Source organism: Rutidosis leptorrhynchoides, chromosome 6 (assembly GCF_046630445.1).
Source record: "Rutidosis leptorrhynchoides isolate AG116_Rl617_1_P2 chromosome 6, CSIRO_AGI_Rlap_v1, whole genome shotgun sequence".
Taxonomy (NCBI): domain Eukaryota; kingdom Viridiplantae; phylum Streptophyta; class Magnoliopsida; order Asterales; family Asteraceae; genus Rutidosis; species Rutidosis leptorrhynchoides.
This window is the reverse complement of record NC_092338.1, coordinates 432,132,284-432,153,827: the sequence shown is the minus strand read 5'-3', so window position 1 is coordinate 432,153,827 and position 21,544 is coordinate 432,132,284. Positions and strand designations below refer to the sequence as shown.

Sequence of the window (21,544 nt, the reverse complement as noted above, 5' to 3'; positions counted from 1 at the left end):
CCAAGGTTTTAATACTTTGTTATCAATTATGCCAAGTGTCCTTGTACATAATTTCACCCCTGTTTTAATAATTCTAGTGACTATTAATCCATTCCCGTGTCCGGTTAAATGAACGATTATTCGTACATATAAATACCCCGCCCATCGTGTCCTATCGAGTGTATATGGTTATTTATAGGGACGTCCAATTGTAAATCTTTATATTAAAATTAACAAATTATCATTTAGTTAAACAAATATAAAGCCCATTAATAGCCCATAGTCTAATTTCCACAAGTGTCGTTCTTTTGTCCAAACCCCAATTATGGTACAAAGCCCAATTACCCAATTTTAATATTTTTAGCCCAACATCATGATTACTTCGGATTAAATAAGCATAATAATAACTTAGCTACGAGACATTAAATTAAAAAGGTTGAACATAACTTACAATGATTAAAAATAGCGTAGCGTTACACTGACAGAATTTCGACTTACACCCTTACAACATTCGTTAATATACCCTTATTATTAGAATTAAAATTAAAATTAAAATTAAAATTAAAATTAAAATTAAAATTATAATATATATATATATATATATATATATATATATATATATATATATATATATATATATATATATATATATATGTTTACGAGATAGAGAGAAAGATATGGATATATGGTGCACCAAAGCTCGAAATTTATAGGCCTGTGAACTGAAAAAGTTGGCCATGCGATCGCATGGCTTTTGTGCCTCCAGGCCATGCGATTGCATGGTGGTAGGTGACAGCTCAAAATTCTTGTTTTCTTGTTTGTCGACGTTTTAATTAAATAAATATAATATATAAATAATTATAAGAATTATTTAAATATTATATTATATTTATGTGCATAGCTGACTTGTAATTTTTAGTCCGTTGCGTCGAGCGTTGAGAGTTGACTCTGGTCCCGGTTCCGGATTTTCGAACGTCCTTGCGTACAATTTAATATCTTGTACTTTGCGTTTTGAATCTTGTACTCTTGTAATTTCGAGACGTTTCTTATCAATAATTGGAACCTCTTTGATTGTATTTTGTACTTTTGAGCTTTTTGGTCGTTTGCGTCTTCAATTTGTCGAATCTGTCTTTTGTCTTCACCTTTTATTATTTAAACGAATATCACTTGTAAATAGAACAGTTGCAACTAAAAGCTTGTCTTTCTTGAGGGATAATGCTATGAAATATATGTTCATTTTTAGCATTATCACCTATAAAAGGGCTCGACCTTGAGCTCTGCATATTCCGAGCTTGATATATTCTGTTCGAGTTCGTCTCGTATGTTATTATACAAGCTTGAGTTTGGCTCGTGTTTAACGTATTATATTATATATTATATTATATTATATTATATTATATGTTAATGTTAATATTAATAGAATAATGAAAATATTTACCTTCATCGATACTTGTTATCATGTGTTAGAGGGGTACAACTTAGCAAAATCATTAATGTTAATATCAAAATTAATAAAAAAAAATTAATGTTAATAGAAAAATATTAATATTAACTAGTGAAATGACCCTTGAAATTACGGGTTTGTTTAAACGAAACAATTTAATGATATGTTTTAAGTATTAAGTGAATGTAATTGTTAGAGTCATTTAGTTTAGTGACACGTGGAACCATGAATTCCGACTAAGAAACCTTTCGTTGTTTTCGCCTTCTTACGGTTGACGGCGTACGAAGAAGGGGTAGACCTACGCGTAGGTGGGAAGATAGAATGAAGCTAGACTTGAAGGAGCTCTTATTGACCGAGGACATGACCTCTGATAGGGTTGCTTGGAGGACTAGAATTAGAATAGACGAGTAGGTTGTTTGGTTGTATTTGTGTGTTTGTCGTTTTGTGGGTCTGTGTGGGTGTCTTCTTTAACTTTGTTCTTTGCTTTTTTTTTTTTTTTTTTTTTCCTAGACCCATGCATGGATGGTGTTAGTTTGGACATGTTGGTTTTAATGTGTTTGTTTGGATGTTCGTGTTTGTATGTATGTATTTAAGTTTGTTCGCAGGTTTATGTATGTTTGTTTGTTTGTACGCTTGTTTTGCATTTCTGCTTGCCTATGTTTGTATTTATGTATGTATGTATGTATGTTTGTATGTCTATATGTATGTATAGTTATATGTATGGTTGTATGTATTTTCGTATGTCTGTTTGTTTTCTATCTATGTATGCGTAAGTAGGTTTTCCCGTTTGTATGCGTGTAGGTGGTTATCTATGAATGTACGTTTATATGTTTATGTAGGTTTTGGTAGATACGGTTTTATGTATGTTTGTAGGTTTTTTTTCTTATAGACTGGCTTGCTATGATGTGATTTTATCTGTATGTGGACATATATGTTTATTGCTCATTTAGTGCAGCTTTACTTTATACGTCCTGTGCTCCGCAGAACACTCTAAGGTAGGTTTTTTTTTTTTTTTTTTTTTAATACGGCTCTGTTTCGGGAGCCATCAGCAAGCGTCTACTTATTGGCGACTTGACTGTCTCTTAGAGCCTAAATCGAATCCCAGGCAACATTTTAAAACCCATGGAAATTTGCTCCACCATTTTCATGGCGATGGCTTTTACTTTTTACGATTTTTTTTTTTTGGCCGGAGGTCCGTTGCAAGCAATCTCTTTATCCGTCGAACATAGAGAGGGAGGACTTTCTCTACTCTTGTGAGTGTTTCACTCGGGGTGGTGAAATGATTTCTCTTTGTCCTAGGGTAGAGGAATGATTGTCTACGTCTCACCTCCCCCATACTCTACAAGTGTGGGATTGGGTATTGTTGTTGTTATTAGTAATAACAAATGCCTCTTAAAACTTTTTAAAAAATATTAATTAAAATATAACTAGTAGGTTACCCGCGCGTTGTGGCAGGGCACTTTATAACAAAAAAAAAAAAAAAAAAAAAAGTGGCTGGTGTGCATTGAACCCAAGATCAGGAAGAAACAAATAACATAGCCTGACCACTCCACCAACCTTGCATTTTGTACATATGTGGCGCATTAATTATTAATCCTTAAAAATTATTGTTTTTTTAAAAGAACCCAAAAGTAGCTGAAAGTTTACCCTTCAAATTGGTTTTTATTACAATATGTTCTCAATTCAACAGTGCCCTTTTTGTTTTTGTTTTTTTTCTGTTTTCTAATTGAATATATGAATAATTATTATATTAAGGTTGTATAATATGCTTCAAAATTTGAACATGTGTTCATTAGATGTTTTGTGAAAGATTGTATAATTTGTTTAAAAGTTTGTAACATGTTAATATTTTTATTAAATATAATTAATCATTTTAATGACATCATCATGGGGGTTTAAAAATTTTTCTTTTTATTTTTGAATTTCTTTTAAGCTTGTATAATCTCTATTTATGACATCATCATTATAAAGATTTAATAGAAAGTATAGATATAAAGATATTAAAAAAATATTTGATATTAACATAAAAATATTAATATTAGTATATTAATTTAATAAAAAATTAACGTAGGACTGATACAGGCTTCCGAGCTCGTTTGATAACGAGTTCGTTTTCGTTTACTTTAAAATTTGTTCAAGCTTGTGTTCGGAACTCATTGGTTGTTTGTTGTGATAGTTAAGGTCTGAACATTTATTAGAGATAATGCTGATAAGCACAAGAGTTGATTAAGTCAACTTCCTGTATTTTCGGATAGTATATATTCATACGACTTTATTTGATTTGTATTGATCTTTTCCATAACTCTTGTACATCATATATTATAAAATCTAATCAAAGGCACAACCACAATATGTGGATTTCTCATTCTCACAACATTGTCCCACTTCCCTCATTGAGTTATTCTCTTCGTGTTCGTTTAAACTCATATTCGGTTGGGTTCTAACCAGTGGCGTAACTATGTGAGGCAGAGGGGGGCGCCCTCCCCAGTGGATTTTTTTTTCTGTTGTGCAAAAATTTTGATTTTTTCGACTTTGCCTCCGGTGGATTTTTTTTTTTTGCCCAAAACTTACATACTTCGTCTTAAAACCTTCAAATTTTGCTCAAAAATTTCTAACTTTTGCCCAAAAACTTTCAAATTTTTCTCAAAAATCTTCAAATTTTGCCTCAAAACTTTTAAATATTGTCCAAAAAAATTGCTACACTTTTAAAAGATTTTTTTACCCCGATAAAAAAAAATTTAGTTCCGCCACTTGTTCTAACGAGTTAGCTTGGCTCATTAACAAATCTAATCAAAGTAAAATTAAATTAAATTAAAATTAAAATACAAATATATTTTTTTTTTAAACGACGCAGTTCCATGGAACAGTAAATTTGCCCTCCCAACACAATATAAACTTTTAACTTCATCAATCAGACGGCCTTTCTCCCCAATTTCACATCCACATCCCAAAAACCCTAGAAACCTAAAAACCCTAATAATGGCGGACACCTTAATCCTTCGCGGCACATTACGATCCCACACCGATTGGGTTACCGCAATCGCGTGCCCAATTGACAACTCCGACACAATCGTAACATCCTCCCGCGACAAATCCCTCATCGTTTGGCACCTCAACAACTCCGACAAAACTTCCGGTGTCGCCCACCGCCGTCTCACCGGCCACTCACATTTCATCCAAGACGTCGTTCTTTCCTCCGACGGCCAATTCGCTCTCTCCGGTTCATGGGACAGCGAGCTCCGTCTCTGGGACCTCAACACCGGTTCGACTGTTCGCCGATTCGTCGGTCACGGTAACGATGTACTATCCGTTGCATTTTCAATTGATAACCGACAAATTGTTTCCGCTTCTCGTGATAAAACGATCAAATTGTGGAATACATTAGGTGAATGTAAGTACACAATTGAAAATGGACATGATGATTGGGTTAGTTGTGTTAGGTTTAGCCCGAATGTAACTGAACCAATGATTGTATCTGGATCATGGGATAAGAGTGTGAAGATTTGGAATTTGAGTAATTGTAAACTTAGGAATAGTTTATATGGACATAAGGGGTATGTGAATACTGTTGCTGTATCGCCCGATGGGTCGTTGTGTGCGAGTGGTGGGAAAGATGGGGATATATTGTTGTGGATTTAAGTGAAGGGAAGATGTTGTATTCGCTTGATGGTGGTTCGATTGTGAATGCGTTGTGTTTTAGTCCTAATAGGTATTGGTTGTGTGCTGCTACTGAGAGTAGTATAAAGGTGTGGGATTTGGAGAGTAAGAGTGTTGTTGTGGATTTGAAGGTTGATTTGAAACAGGAGTCTGAAATGGCTGTTGATGGGACTGCTACTGAAACTAATGCTGGCAAATCTAAGGTTGTTAATTTTAAATTTGTTGTTTATTTGTTTATTTTTAGTTGTACCTTAGGTATCATTGTGTTTTGGTGCTTATATGAACCTTATATTGCTTCTTCATGCTAGTTAACGTTATTATTCACTATGATTTATAACCTTTTTATCATAAGTTAATAATAATATTTAGGAGTTAGAATATGACGTATAGTTGTGTGTTTAGAAAGATATAATTGAATTTAGAAGTTTGTATGTGAATGTCATTCATTGAAATGAAATGTTTATTCGTAAAGAACATCAAAAGTTGGAATTTTGAAGTTTCCATCTGTGTATATTGTAAATTTTATTACAAGTAATTGTAGATAATGTGGGTCAAAGTGATTGTAGTTCTTGAAATTAAAAGGGTTTTTTCTATTCTGATCCTTTTTTTTGTAGTTTGTGTTGAGAACTTTCTATTATTCTTGTCTTCTGAGTTCTGATTGTCAGCAACAAGTTGCAGACTTGTAAAGTGCTTACTTATTTCTTATATTGTGCAAGTACATGTAGTTGTGTCCTGGCTTTAATGTACATGCCTGAACTTTTTAATTGTGCCACAATGATTTGTAATAATCACTGTGTTCAAAATAGCTTTAGTATGTAATATTGAACTAACTACTCTTTGATGCAAACATAGATGTTAACTGGTGTTTTCGTGTAAAATGTTTGCGCAGGTCATCTACTGCACAAGCTTATGCTGGAGTGCTGATGGAAGCTCACTATTCAGTGGATATACAGATGGAGTTGTGCGCATTTGGGGAGTTGGGCGCTACTAAAATGCTTAGTTTAGAAAAACAGATATCGCTTTAAGTACCAGAAAGCTATCCAGGTTTTACCCTCAAATTTTTGGTTATTTATGGTCTATTGAAGTATCATTTTTGCAGACTATCTTATTTTATGTGTTTCCCCTTGTTATTAAGGAAGATACTTAGTTTGCTTAAATTTTGTAGCTTTGCTGATGCCTTATGTGTATTTGTGATTGTCTAATTTGGGTTCTCGCTGTACTCAATTCTTTATTTTTGCGCAAAACTTGGTGTTATTGAGTTTTTAAGGTCCGGGTTGCATTCGTCATTGAAAGCAACTTGGGTGGTATCTGAGCCTTTTAACACCTGTTGATACTTGGTATGTTAGTACATATACAATGTGATTTTACTATTATTGTGTTTGTTTAATAGTTATACCTATACCTATATCTATATACCTAATGCCTTATGTTACTCCCGGTCTTGTTTCCTGACCAAAAAAGTGTTAAAATTTGCCTTTAATAATTCAATGCATTGAACGTAAAATGGTCTTTACTTTACATCACGCCAAATTTCTCAAGCTATTAAATTGAGTGGGAAGTATGTATAGTGGTACAAATTACAATAGGCAAGTTCAGTTTATAATCCAATGACCAAAAACTTACCTTTATCAACAATCTATGGTGGATAGTATATGAGTCAAAACAAATATTGTTTATATAATTATATAATTATTTGGTTTGATAAAATGTTTTAGTTTGTTATTGATGCTTGTGGACTATTTGGAGAACGCCAAGGATCATCAGTGATGAACTGCATCCAAGATTCGTCTTTATCGTCATCTTCTTCCATGCATGATGACGATGCTGCAGGAACATCTGGTGACATTGCTTCATAGTCATTATTAACCGTCGGAGAGTATTGTGACAATAGCATGCTTGTATGTCCATTATCTTCGAGTTCAACACATACACCATTTTTCTTGAAAACACGGCACAATGCATAAGAATCCTGTTTATGTATACACAATAAATTTGTTTTTATCAGATGTGAATTAATTTCACATGTATTGTACTATATCATATCTATACATAAATAAACAGATAAACGGATAAGATTTTTCTTGCTCGAATAAGGAAACACTACTTTTACACCGGGGTATTTCATGAATGTTCGACGCGTTATGTGTATGTGTAGATACTACTATTATATTATATTATATTTCATTTACTAAAAATAATAGGAAATAAAAAGGGAGTAACAAAAATATAGGTTTCACTTTATAATGGGGATGGGAGAAGATACTTTTGTGGGATTAGAGTAAAAGACAAAAAAGTAAGTGAAGCCCTTTGCTTGGCAATCGAGGATATCTATGATTCATTCAACACCATCACAAGTAACGAATATCCCACTAATAGTATGTCTTGAAGTGGTTAGAAAAAAAAAAATGATTACGATATAATCATTTTAAGCTCGTAATATAAAAATCTCTTCTCCTTATAACCTGAAGAGAGAAAATTTCATCCGTATACCCATTTAACATAAGTTTTAAACTTAGCATATGAATATTATGATGATGATAGAAAATTCTAATGATCTCTAACTTATAATCATTATGTATGTTGTGACTATTTACACCAAAGGGTTATAGCCTAGGCGCCTAGTCGATTAGCCTTTCAATCAAAGAGGTTGGGGTTCAAGTTCTATCGTGGGTATATTCGTAAATAAATTCGTGTTGGGGTGTGAGTTGTCATTCTAAAAAATGTTAGTGACTATTTACATTATTGCCAATTGTTTATTTTTATACATTTACATTACTTCTTTTAAAGCTTTAGACTAGTTTGTAGGAAATGAGTTTATAATAACATGATGAAATTTATTGAAATGAAGATACCTGAACACCAAATGTGTCATTGAAATCTTTATCATCGAGACGATACTCGTGCATCACCCAATCGGTTCTAACACCTTGAGGTGCACGTCCACGATAATACACCAACGTCTTCTTCATTCCAATCGCCCGGTTTTGACCTTGGCTTATAACTCTTCGATCTTTACCTGTCGATTTCCAATATCCAGCTCTTGTTGCTCGATTTGTTCTAAACCCGTTTGGATATTTGCGGTCTCGTGGTCCAAAAAAGTACCATTCTGGATCTCGACTAGGCAAAAATGACTTTTCTGACCATTAGTAAACATATATCGATTGTCATTTTTCAATTAATAAAAGTTACATAAATTCTTAAAATCGGAATTATCATTATCATTATCATTATCATAATCATTATTTTATTATCATTATAATGAAAAGGAATAAATCTTGATTCATTGGGACGCCTGATTACTTTAGAATGCCCTGATCATTAAAACTTGAAATTATAAGATCAAGAAACAATAAACTAACCAACCTAGGTTTATTATACTACAACAAACATTACTTATATAATAATGATAATGAATCATTTTCTACATAAAAACTTGTTGAGCATAGGAAATACTAACTTATTACACAACAACAATATCACCCAATCAACTGAGAGCAAGGTATAGAAGACGTAAGATGTAGACGGTCATACCTCTACTTAAAGATAAATAGACTATTTTGAGAATACATCCGCCAAAAACATGTATATTATCTGGTTTCCAAAGTCTTTAACTAGTAAGTGAAGCGCATACATGTAACATTATAATTCGATATGATTTAAACACAAAACAACGGTTTAACAACTAAAACGAAATGATTTAAAATTATACGGAGTATATAGAAGAGTATGATAAATAATAAAGAAAAAAACCTGCTAACTCCCATGGTTCACATTTATAAAGATCAACTTCAGGGATGATATCGAGTTCAATCTCTTGACCATGTATCTTTCTTTTTAGATAGTAATTTACAAGCTCTTCGTCAGTCGGATGGAACCGGAAACCTGGAGGTAATCCGACTGGCGCCATTTTTGTTATCGGATCAATAAGGAATAACAAGTAATGATTTGATCACATTTATGTACATTTATATACAGGAGGTTAATATGTTATGAGTCTGTCTATAGATTCAAAGTGGCATTTCTTTGAATCATCTCTCTTTACCTTTTTTCTTTACTGGATTCTTGGACAAACGTTTCTAGCAAGCCATTTATACTAAGTTATTTAATTTAATTGATAGTAATCATTACTTAAACCTTAAATCTTAATCAGAACATTTTTTTTATGAAAATAAAATTTGGAGTTGGGTCAAAAAACTGCGTCTGAAAATAGTTGCTTTTTATATAACCGTGCTTTTTACATTTACTCTGTTTTTTTTTTTTTTTCATTTTAAATCACCACCCAAATTTAAAAACAACTCACAGGTTATGCAAGCTTAACAACGTTTTACACGATGAGGCAATAGCCTGAACTATTGTGTCGATATCCTGCTTAGAAATGTAATGAAAAATAAATATTAAATTGAAAGTTTATCCATAAACACCGTCTTACACAATCAGCCAATTTAAATTTAAAAGAATAAGTTCATGATATATATAACTTAAAATAAAGTTTTGATAAACAAAAAAGAATAAACAAACTATAATGCATAGTTAATACAGTAAAACATAATTGAATGAATTAGCTAAAACCAACTAGGTTCTATCCACGCATAAGGGTTCAGATGATATTTGGTTCCTAAGAACATTGTTTTAAAAGCGGTTGCTTCAATTTTGTCACCATCAAATGCATAGTAATCGCTCTTGTCAAGTGAATAAAACACAATCTTCCCATTCTCGGTATGCAAATTTGGAAAGTAGATCTTGTTTTGCAATTTTGGTAGTCTTGCTTCAATGCAACAACACGTTGTATCTGAAATATAGATGGTGTGTCTACCTAATGAATCTATTTTCTCCCACTCTTTTGTTGAATCATTCAATTGGAATACCTCGAGATATTCTCCATATATGCCAACGACGACTAGCAAAAGATGTTGATCACGCTTCACTAGATAATACCGTGTGTTCCTTCTTGCCCACAACATCCATTGATATTGAGATTTTGGAGCTTCGGCAACAACCTCCCAAGAGGAACGTAATTGGCTTATCTCTTTGAAAACAACAAGTTGTCCCTCATTACACAGGGCATAAAGATGATGTCGGCCATGAAAGGTTGGAAATCTAAACGCGTATGGTGCATCGCTACCATAATCCAGACCAACTCTGCGCCACACTGGTACTTGAGTAGCTACAAAGTGGAGAATATACATATGCCGCCGAGCACCGCGTGTTGTAAATCCAACGACCATACAATCTGGGGAAGTAGGAGGCGCTGAAAAACACAAGTTTTCCAACCAATGATGCGTACCAGGAAGCTTGTGAACATTCCTTGTGAAGGGGTTGAAGAACGCGAAGCATCTTGAGTTAGTATAAAATAGCAGCAGCCAACCATATCTAGAACAACATATAAATATCTCCTGGTCATTACTAGCAATCGCTGACGTGTTCATAAAATACTTGTCACCAAATACTGGATCTGTAAGATTCATAATGTCTCGATTTTTATCTACCACCATTAGCAAGGGTGAAGCAAATGAATATGAACGCAATTTCATTAAAGCTGCTTCATCCCTCATACGAATCAAAGGTGCGGCTAAATGACAAGATTTGCATGTAGCACGAAAGTTCAAGAACTCAATTCCAACACAAAACTCAATAATATTTTCCAAAATATGAAAGGGAATAGTGACAAGGAGTGACTCATTCGTCATGATATTACATTCATCATCATCATCATCATCATCATCATCATCATCATCATCATCATCATCATCATCATCATCATCATCATCATCATCATCATCATCATCATCATCATCATCATCATCATCATCATCATCATCATCATCATCATCATCATCATCATCATCATCATCATCATCATCATCATCATCATCATCATCATCATCATCATCATCATCATCATCATCATCATCATCATCATCATTTGTAATTGACGATGTTATACTTATCTCATCCGTGATGACCTTTTCGACTTCATATTCAATTGTGTAGTTGGTTTCTCCATCCTCACCTTCTAACCTACACAAAATTATATCCAAATAATAATAATAATTCTAAATTACTTAGGGCGTGTTTGATAAAACTGAATGATTTAGCGCTGAATGGTTCAGAATCTGAATGATTCAAAGCCTCTGAATAAAATTTGTTCTGAATGAAAATAAGCTGTTTGATAATCATTTAGATTGAACGATATAAACTGTGTAAAATTACCTTATCAAAGTGTAACATGAATAAAATATTCGATATACTTGTTAATTAAGTGTTCATGATAGGATTTTAGAAGAAAATTAAAGAAAATTTAGGCTCGAGGGTGTTTCATCTCTGAATGGTTCACTGAATTCTGAACCATTCAGTACCAAATGTCAATCAGAGGTCGGAAAAAAATGCACTGAATGCTGTTCAACATTCAGCACTCAACCATTCCATTAAGAGGCAAACAAAGCACCCTTAGATGAAGGCATTAGAAACAACAAATAATACTGTAATAAATGCTTTTCAAAAAAAAAAAAAAATACTGTAATAAATAAATGATAAGTCCATACTAATAAATAAATTAAAATTGGTACCTGCATTCCCATAGCGAGACATAGTCTGCATAAGTTAAAGGTGGCATAGCTATTATGGATACGGTTCTGTCTTTAACGTGATATGAGAATATTCTATTGCGCAAATCACAACACACATGTATATAACCTCCTAGTTCGGACGTAACTCCATGGTTGTAAAATACAGAGCCATCACCAAAATGATCCACAAAAAATACAGCATCTTTCAGGTCTTTTATTTCCTCCCATGTTGAAGTCGAATTAGTCGTGTCTAATTTGAACAAATAAGCAGCAACTAGTGTACTACTTGATACTTTATCGAAACCTAATATAATAAAGAACAAATCTGTACCATACCCCTTCAACAAATAATAAGGGTCTAGACTAAAGTTGAAGATGAAAGGATTAGGGTATTCCCGAACTCTCGATAAACTTATCACAACCTCCTCCCCCTCTTTATCACTGACCACAATGTCAACATGTATTAGAAACCAATTGCGTATAGTCAAGGCATATACTTTACCATTCGAACAAGTCAGGCAGTTTAGGATATCATCATCATCATCATTATGATCCACCTTTAAGCTCTTAAGCTGTTGCGCGTATGACATTTCGATCCATCTTGAAGTCTTTCTTTTACCGCCTAACCTACATACAACTAAGTTGGGTTTATTACATCTTTGTAACAAGAGGATCGAACTAGGATCATCGGGATCAGACGACAGACAACAATAACTAAAATCATCATCGTCCAAATCTCCAGATTTAAGAAAAGGCATTGGTGGGAGACGGATGGATTTTGAAGTAACCGGATTCCAAAGTGACCACATGACACTGTGTTTGTCGGAGAGAAGCACCCAACCATGGTAACACCCTCGGATACGTCTCCCAACCAACTCAGGGATTCGACACTCAAAGCGAGATTTTTTGTCATGAACGATGCATAAACTCTGTTCTCCTCCGGGGTGGTTTTCACCTGCAGCTTGCTTGTTCTGAATAACCAGCCATGGATACTTGGTAGACAGAAGGTTTATTCGGTCACATACTGGAACACGTGACGTCAGCGTCTGCTTAATCTGAGGTGTTCACATTATTATATATTCAGTCAAATGCAGTCACAAAATAAAGACATCAATTTGACCGTGTTCAATAACAACTGAATAATCCCGTCAAAAATTACATATTACATAAAAGCATAATAACACTAGCTTTCAACCAGATAATAAATCTCAACAAGCTAGGTTTGATATAAATTAAAGCACCATGTTTACATGAATGAGCCAGTAACACTTTAATTTAAAATTCACAAATACTGCTAAAAATTTGCCGAATATTTACATCAAATTGGTTAGTTGCTTCAAAAAAAAAAAAAAATAAATAAATAAAAAAAAAGATATATTAATATGAAAAGCAGCCTAAAAAATTTATGAAGAAAAACTAACCGATTGCTGGAAGGAAGGAGATGTAAGACAGCTGGGATTGGGTTGATGATCCATCAAATCAATTAGATTTTAGGGTTTCAATTTGTGAATATAAGGCGTCAATACATACACCTATAATAATATATAATAGGAGAGTATTATATTATTTTAAGGTTTTATATGCCTATGCAGCTACACCAACGAACCAGGCACACACAACAGGCCGGCCCGCAAACGATATTTTCCAGCCAGTTATTGCATATAATTATCCACTACTTGAAGCCCAAGCTTACATCAGCCCAGCCATATATAATTATCCACTACTGAAGGAATTTACCGTGGCTTCTGATTTTACATATCAGGTGAAAGTAGTTGTTCATGGTTTGAGTATTTATAAGTTTGTGAATTGGTGGCTTTTTTTTTTTGTTGTTGTTGAGAAATTAAGGTTTGTGAGAGAATAAAATTAGAAGAAAGGGGAATAAATTAAGAGAAAATTACGTGAGTTGCAAAGTCTGAATCTCAAATTGCCTTGGTGAGTTACGAAGTCTGGTGAAAATTACATGAGTATTGGCGAGTTTGTGAATTGGTAGGTTTGATTAAGATGAAGTCTGGAATGATGTTCTTGTATTGAAGTCTGAAATGAATGATGTTGAAAATTGAAAATGTATTGACGAGTCTAGAATGAAGTTTGGAAGATGAATTGGTGAGTTTTTTTTTATTATTCTTTTTATTTTGAATTTATAAGATGAAGAATGAATGATGATGCAAATGTAATTTGATTTTGGAATGCTAAAGTGAAAACGAATGGTAAGATCAGATTGTATGTTTTGAATGGATAGATTTAGTGTATTGAAAATATATAAATTATATTTTGCCTCGGTATCCTTCATTTTTATTGAAGAATAGTAAAAGACAATTTTACCGGATTGTCAAATTATGCAAAAAAAAGATTCGAAAATCTAATTAAAAACTTGACGGACTAGAATTGCAATTTAGTGTATAAATAAAGAGCCAACAGAGGAAAAAAAAAAAAAAAAGTCTATTTTGAATTATAGAGTAGAAAACTGATACACGTGCTCGATAATTATGGTTGGGATTATGGACTGCTTATTGGGTTTTGTGGATTTCTGTTAAGGTAATTGATTGATTAATAATAATAAGATCTCTATCTTCTTCACTATCATATACATGATCATCCTTTCTTTTGATATACAGACTCATTTCTAGACTTCTATTAACATAAACATATCTCATTTTATAACCAAGAAAACTATGTGAAATAATCATAAGCGCTAATGAAACCGTCTGCGATAAGTAGTACCCCCACGAGACGTGTCTGCATGATTTAGTCGCCTCTTCCTGTACCTCCATGCCACCTGGATGGTTGTCGCTGCCAGTCCTCTCCAGTACGGAGATTCATTTCTGGACATGGTAAAAATTTAACACAAATAATTTCAGTTCACATCAGGAACATAAAAACTAAGATCTGATACAGAGTTTGTATAACAACTACGAGTACAAGTTAAGCATGTGATATTCAACAAAATCTCACTGCAAACAGAATTAAACAACAATCTTTGACTAAATTTAACATCAGTTCATAAATGATGTATGAATACTTTGTAAAAGGCATTCATTACCTTATGGCAATCTGAACACGATGATTCCTTAAAAATCCAGCAAAAGCGGTTGTGACTTCTTCAAGATCTGCAGCCCGAAGAACAAATGCTTCGACATTTGTTAAGCATTTCACCGTTCTTTTGCTCAGTAATCTATATCCTGGTTTTTTATGGTTTCCTCTATCTATAACCGAAAATGATAACTTTTTTGTCATATCACAAGAAAATGTGCGTATGAAAATGATCACAAAACAATAATTTATGATTAAAAAAATATGATAAAATTATATACCTCCATTAAGATAAGAATTTTCAAGGCACCATGTGAGAAGTTCTTCACCACATACATCCCCTTCACACAACGGAACTTTATTCCCGTCGCAGCCTATACTTTCCATCTTCCCTCGTACAATAAATACCATTTTCGTCACAAAACCTCCTTCGTATAAAGTTGTTCCTCCTTTGATGTAAGTCTTTTGTCTTAATTTTTCACATATTGCATCTAAAATTGGTTCATCCATCAACGCAAATATCCGAACCTATAAAAAAATAGATATATGTTGTTGAATAAAAGAACTGCTTGATCAAATTTGGCAAAATGAATAAAACGCCAATGTACTCAAAGAGAACTATTACCGAAGCCATACATATACTTTAACATAATTCAAATTTCAACATTTCAATCATTTTTCATCTTCATTTTTTTGAACTCGAGCCAAATTAACTAAAATTAATGGTTAAAGTATAATCTATCTACATTCTACAATGAGTAACACGGTTAATTTCAACTATATATAAGATGGAACCGGGCCAAATGGATTGATTGAATCATACGGGTCAAAGTTATGCCATGAAGTTTTCAATCCTTAAACCTCTTAATTTTATACTTTTTAAATATATTACTCTTTTAAATAGATTACTCTTTTGAAAATCTTACTTTCTTGACAAAATTAAAGAGGTGGCGGCGTATATCTCTTTGCAGGTCTTCAGGCAAATTCTCCATTAACGATTCTTCATTAACCCCTTGAGTAGCAGCCCAATTGTAACGCTCCGACTCTCGAACTTTTCTGCACATCAAAGTCATTAAATGGTCAAATTTTAAGCAAAAACACATTAAAACCAGACGAAAGCGAAACAAAATGAATAAGACAAAATAATAATAATAATGCATACAATCATCTACAGACATTGTTTTATTCTAATATGTGGATTTACAATGTAATGCATTGTAATTTTAATTACCTCATTAATTGTTAAAAGTGAGAAATGTACAACAAAGTGATATCATCCCAACCCATACTCAAATTAGACAGATTTTAACCTGAACCAGCTTTGACATGCCATCAAACCCGCCCATTTTGCAACCATCTACATGGAATAACTGGTTACTCTGCACGAGTAAAAAATAGAGATATTAACCTTCGTAGGTCGTCTGGCAAGTGTCGATGGCTCATCCACTGCTCTACATCACGTCGTCTAAGTGACATTTCTAGCCGCCTAACATAATATTAAACGTAAATTGCTTAGATTATTAAATTATTATGAATGAATTATGAATATAAATATTATATGAATTAAAGATCTAATTCAATATGGTATGTGTACCTTCGTCCTAGACCTTGAAGAAAGTTCTGCATGTTTCCGATGAGAAGGGCAAAAAGTAGAAGCCCAAGCCCAATTATACCCATCGTAAAAAGGACTTCCCATACAAAATAACTTGGAACTTGATTGCCAGCCAGTGTACTAATTTGCTTTTTTCACAAACATTACCAAACAAATTAGAATCAACTTCAAACAAAAATAAGATGCTAAAAAAACTTTGATTTACCAATTTTTTTTAAAAAAAAAATTCATAAGATATGATACAGAAAAACAATTTTCATCACCCAAAATCAAAAAATAAGATCAATCTGTAACATTTTAAAACAAAAATAAAGATATTAACTTTTTAAATAAACATTTTAGTATTTTAATACCTGGAACCCCCAAAAAAAGGCTTACACATATCTCGTGATTATACTTTTTTCGGCTGTAAGATTAACAGCTTTCACGTAAATTCCGTACGGAAAACCGTCTTCACTAAAACAAGCAACCGAATTGTTATCTTGTTTCCAGTCATTCCAATTTGGATACCCTTCAAAGCTCCTATAATCAGTTCCATGCCCGCAATCTATGAACTTTTTGCAGTTTGCGAATCCAGATTTATGACAAGCATCACGAAGGCATTGATTCACCCTCTTAATGAATTAAAAAAAAAAACAATTAGAAATATCCTACAAATTTTAAATCACACAGTTAAATAGCCCCTTAATAGTTCATGAACAGCTCATGAATGATTCCGATATACCTGTAAGCCGAAGAGATACCAGCATGAGCCAACAACATGACTCGCCAAAACAAAAGTGAGAAGGTTGATGACAAAGTTGGCCCAGGCGGATTCGAATAAGAAACCACTTGGAGACTGACCAGCAAGAAGCGGCAAAAATCGGTATAACCTCGGAATGTATTGAACGAGAATAGCTGATCTCAAAAGATTCTTTGCGTAGTTAGCTCCAGATGATGCAATTGAATGCGGGAGGATTAATAGTACAATGATCTGCATGGGTAAATGGTTTGTTTTGGGTTATAATTTCTACAACGGGTTAAATGGGTAAATTTTATACCTGGCAATTGAAACATATACTCTAGAATTAGGCTAAATTGGGTCAAGCTTTCGGGTCAATTGGGTCTTGAGAGAAATGAGGCATGGCAATATAAACCAAAACTTAAAAAAAAAAGTCCAATGGATTTTCCTCCAACCTATTGGGTCATATACCAAATTTAAAGGAACGGGTCTAATGGGTATCAAATTTCTGAAGCTCAATAAATAGAGATAGGTCTAATGGTTCTTGTGAATGGGTCGAGCATAACAAGTTTCATTCGTCCACATTTATGAAAGCAATCATGGTTATATAAATTATTATGTATATTAATATTTTCTTATATATATATAAAACGTAGATATAAACTTAAAATGAAATCATAGATGTAAATATCGAATGTAAAAGTAGATGACCCGTTTGGACCCATTTGACCCATTACCCGTTTCAACCTGTTACCCAACCCGGCCCAAACCGACCCATTTAGATCCGGTAAAATTTTTGACCTGTTTTACCCATGACCCATTTCAACCCAAAAACATTTTGACCCGTTACCTAAACCAACCCAACCTGACCGGTTTGCCAGGTATAGTAACTTTGTAACTTAGAAATGAGTCCAAAACTAGGTGTATTTAAAACAAATGACAGCTCCAACATTATTTTATCAAAGATATTGTATTATGTATTATTGTTTAAGAGTAAATTGTATAGTTCTCATTTAAGAAGGGTAAATTGTACAAAAAGGTACCTAACTTTACCCATTTCGGGTACTCAACATTTTACACAATCTATTGTCTTAGGTATGCCTAGGTATCCGACTCTTGCGAGCCGACTAATCCCAGGGAGACTACTTGCATTGCGGGCAGCCCAGAATCATCACGGGTTTTTACAACCACCCCGTGTTTATACAACCTATTTTCCCACCTCTAAATTTATTAATGATACATTAATAAAAAAAAATAAAAATCTCACCTGAGGAAGTGGTAGTACAATAAATAAGTCGAGAGGAAAAAATCCAGTAAGATAATGCAATGCAATTTTTCTAGGTTCATCGACCAAGTCGCCAGCACCTACAACCCTTGATTCGGGAGAAACAAATGCTAACCTGAACTGAAAAACAGATCTTACATTTAACAATTACTATCGAGTACATGACACCAAATTCACTTAGTATAATGCAACATTGAACTAAGATTGTTTTAGTACGCAGGAACAAATTTTTGGGCAATAGTTATATTACATCACTGCAAACCTATTTTCTTGTAACAGATCATCCAGAAGGTTTTATATAAAACCCAAAACAACGGACTCATTATTATTTGGGTTAAAAGTGCTACCAGTGATAAAAAGGAATGAGTTATCAATTTACCTGAACTAGCATGTGCATGAAGTAAAAGAAGTCTGTCAGGCTCCTAAATATCACAACGATTTTTGTCATCGGCCAATTAATAACAATGCACTTATTCTCCTGCTTCCCGAAAAGTAACCATGTCAAACGAAAACAAGAAAAAATAAAATACAAGTTTACAGCACAAAGTAAAAACAAAACATCACTATTTATCAATAGAAACAGTAGTACGATATTGGAAGACATAGTTACCATGTTGGCAGACAGCAAGTAAAAGAATAAGGGATCTATGAAGATGGCCAATAAACAAGAAATAACAATGAATTGGTTCCACTGTTGAACAGCTTTCGCATGTGGATTCATGACCCCGAATGTAAAATGTTTAAGTAACGACAATTGTTCTCGTGCCCACCCCTTTGCACCACCACCATATACATGAAGCTGCAAAAGCACATAAAGACAACTGTTAAAAACAATTGAAGGTATTTCAAACAGTGAAAAACAGTTAAGATGATCATTTGGACCTGGTAAGTTTGGCCTACTTACTTTATAAATGAGTAATAATAAAAAATTAGCTAAACATGAAACAGGTCAAATGGGTCGCTTACATGTCACCCAAAGTGTTTTATTAACGCATCCAACGGCTTATAAAAGATTTATTGAGGTTTTGTAACCAGTGGCGAAAACAGGAAGGAAAAAAAAAAATTCACTCAGGGCGAAAATTTTTATAAAAACGTAGCAACTTTTTTGCGTAAAATATGGAGATTTTTGGCAAAATATGGAGGTTTTTGGGCAAAATATGAATGTTTTGGGCAAAATTTGAAGGTTTTGGGGCAAAATATGGAGGCTTTAGGGGGCAAAATCGAAAAACCCAAAATTTTTACACTGAAAATTGCAAATCCACTGTGGCGAGTGCCCCCCTTGTCCCTTAGTGTTTCCGCCACTGTATATAACTTTCTTATGCATAAATCCGATACGACTTGTACCAAAATGACAATTCGTATTACAGGTTTACCAACACCGTCCAACCAGGCCACTTTTCCTATTTCTAATTATGATTCAAATATTCATCATAATTTATAGTAAATAATTAAAAATAAAATGAAGAGTAATACATGATGCTCAAACGTGTGTGAAACTCTCGAGAGTAGTTGTCCTTTGTGGTAGTAAGAAGTTGGACACGTTGTACAATACGGATCGTTGCACATTCCCAACTGTCCCGACTTCATCAAATGTTCATTTTTCGCTTCATTTTCAGTATTACCAACATGCTCTTGGTCTTGAATTTGTTTCTCGCTACGCAAGGAACTTGTAAACCCAACACGATTGGTTGCACTAGAACTTAATTCAACGTTAGTCACTGGGATAGATATCGAAACACTTCGGTTCCGAAAAGATAAATTTCGATTTGGAGTAGCAAACTGGTGCCTATCAGATGGCCAATTTGTTGCTGATAACATTGGGACATCATCTTTCGAGGCATCATCCATCGTTCACGACTTGAATATTTACAAGCTGCTTGATATATATGTAAACAAGATCAGGAACATTTTTGATAATCTTAATTAAAACTATAGTCATCTGAAACTTGATTTACAAGTTTAAGACCTTCAATCATTATTAACTTGAAATATATTTAAGTAATTCTATAATTAACTATCATCCCCTGATATTATTCACTTTGAATGTAATTGTACATAAGTAATATTATTAAGGCCCCGTTTGGCTCACCGGAATTCAATAGGATTCCGGCAGAATTAGAATTGAATTTAGACATTTAGACACGAAGCTTGTCTAAATTCAATTCCAATTCCGCCAGAATCTCATTGTATTCCGTGAGTCAAACCAGGCATAAAATCAATTGATACTTTGACTGGTGCCTAAGTGCCTTGATGCAGATATATATATTTTTTAATAAAATCAATTGTTGCATGCAACAAAGTGTAAAAAATGGAACACTAAAGCATAACCCTTTTACCATTTATCCCTATAAACACATAACAAACCTGTTACAGGTATTACATATTACATAAAATAATACTCCGTACTAAGGAAAACAGAACTAAAACAAACAACCCTCAAACAGAAAATGAATAAATAAATTTATCAATTAAAAAAAAAAAAGACAGCAAAATCATATCACCACTAATTTCAAAGTTAATGTTGATTTTTAGGATCAGCAAGTTTTTAGTACCAGCAATCAATCAGCATATTTGGCATTAGTAAAATTGATACTCCTTGATACGGAGTATAAGTTTATTTATGATAATACGCAAGCATAATCATTAATTTCGGACCCGGAAAAAAATAAACATAAATAAATACTCCGTATTAATAGGAGAGGATTAACGCTTACCGTATTTAAGGATTATGTTCTTTTAAACTCAATCAGAAAAACATTGGGAGAATGTCAAGTAGCTGTGTGTATGAATCATGAATGAGTATTAAACATTCATTGACTGTATTCTGTTTCACAAAAGAAAAGTCAAAATAATACTATATTATTATTTTTTAACGGCAAAATAATATATATTATATAATTATATATTTCTATTTATATTTATTTATTATTATACTTATATATAAACTAGTCCGGGTCCGGCCCGCGCGATGCGGCGGGAGCTTTCGGCCCTCGTATTCATATTTAACGTAGCTTAACGTATTTACAGAAGGGAAAACACTCAATGTGTTAAGCGCCGTTGTTGGTGTTGTCGTCTTTACTGTTTTTTAAAATATGTCCGGTTCGAACGTAGTTAGTTTCGTTTTGTTGATAAAATTATTTCTAGTCTGACGGTGTTGGCGAAAAAATATAACTCGCGGCGAGTAGGAAGATACGGGCTGTCGTTGTTTTTAGCGTTTTTTAAAAAGTGTCCATTTCAAACGTACTTTTTA

The 21,544-nt window shown here is 33.4% G+C and overlaps 1 protein-coding gene and 2 pseudogenes across 1 annotated transcript; 1 reads left to right on the top strand and 2 right to left on the bottom strand.

The window, feature by feature from the left end:
- Positions 1–4,326: 4,326 nt before the first annotated feature.
- Positions 4,327–6,251, top strand: LOC139856190 (small ribosomal subunit protein RACK1-like; annotated as a pseudogene).
- A 386-nt stretch (positions 6,252–6,637) lies between these two features.
- On the bottom strand, positions 6,638–8,987 carry LOC139856191 (NAC domain-containing protein 54-like). The gene is made up of 3 exons (XM_071845440.1): positions 8,831–8,987; positions 7,933–8,216; positions 6,638–7,049 (listed from the first exon to the last, which is right to left on the bottom strand). Exons 1-3 carry the CDS (start codon positions 8,985–8,987, stop codon positions 6,792–6,794), a joined length of 699 nt encoding a protein of 232 aa, XP_071701541.1. The 3' UTR covers positions 6,638–6,791.
- A 5,290-nt stretch (positions 8,988–14,277) lies between these two features.
- On the bottom strand, positions 14,278–21,102 carry LOC139852000 (probable cyclic nucleotide-gated ion channel 20, chloroplastic; annotated as a pseudogene).
- Between the last annotated feature and the right edge of the window lie 442 nt (positions 21,103–21,544).

Coding starts and splice junctions, on each gene's coding strand:
- LOC139856191 (XM_071845440.1), bottom strand. CDS start 8,987: ATGGCGCCAGTCGGATTACCTCCAGGTTTCCGGTTCCATCCGACTGAC. Junction 8,217..8,830: donor TGAACCATGGGAGTTAGCAG/GTTTTTTTCTTT, acceptor ACTAATGGTCAG/AAAAGTCATTTTTGCCTAGT. Junction 7,050..7,932: donor ATGACACATTTGGTGTTCAG/GTATCTTCATTT, acceptor ATACATAAACAG/GATTCTTATGCATTGTGCCG.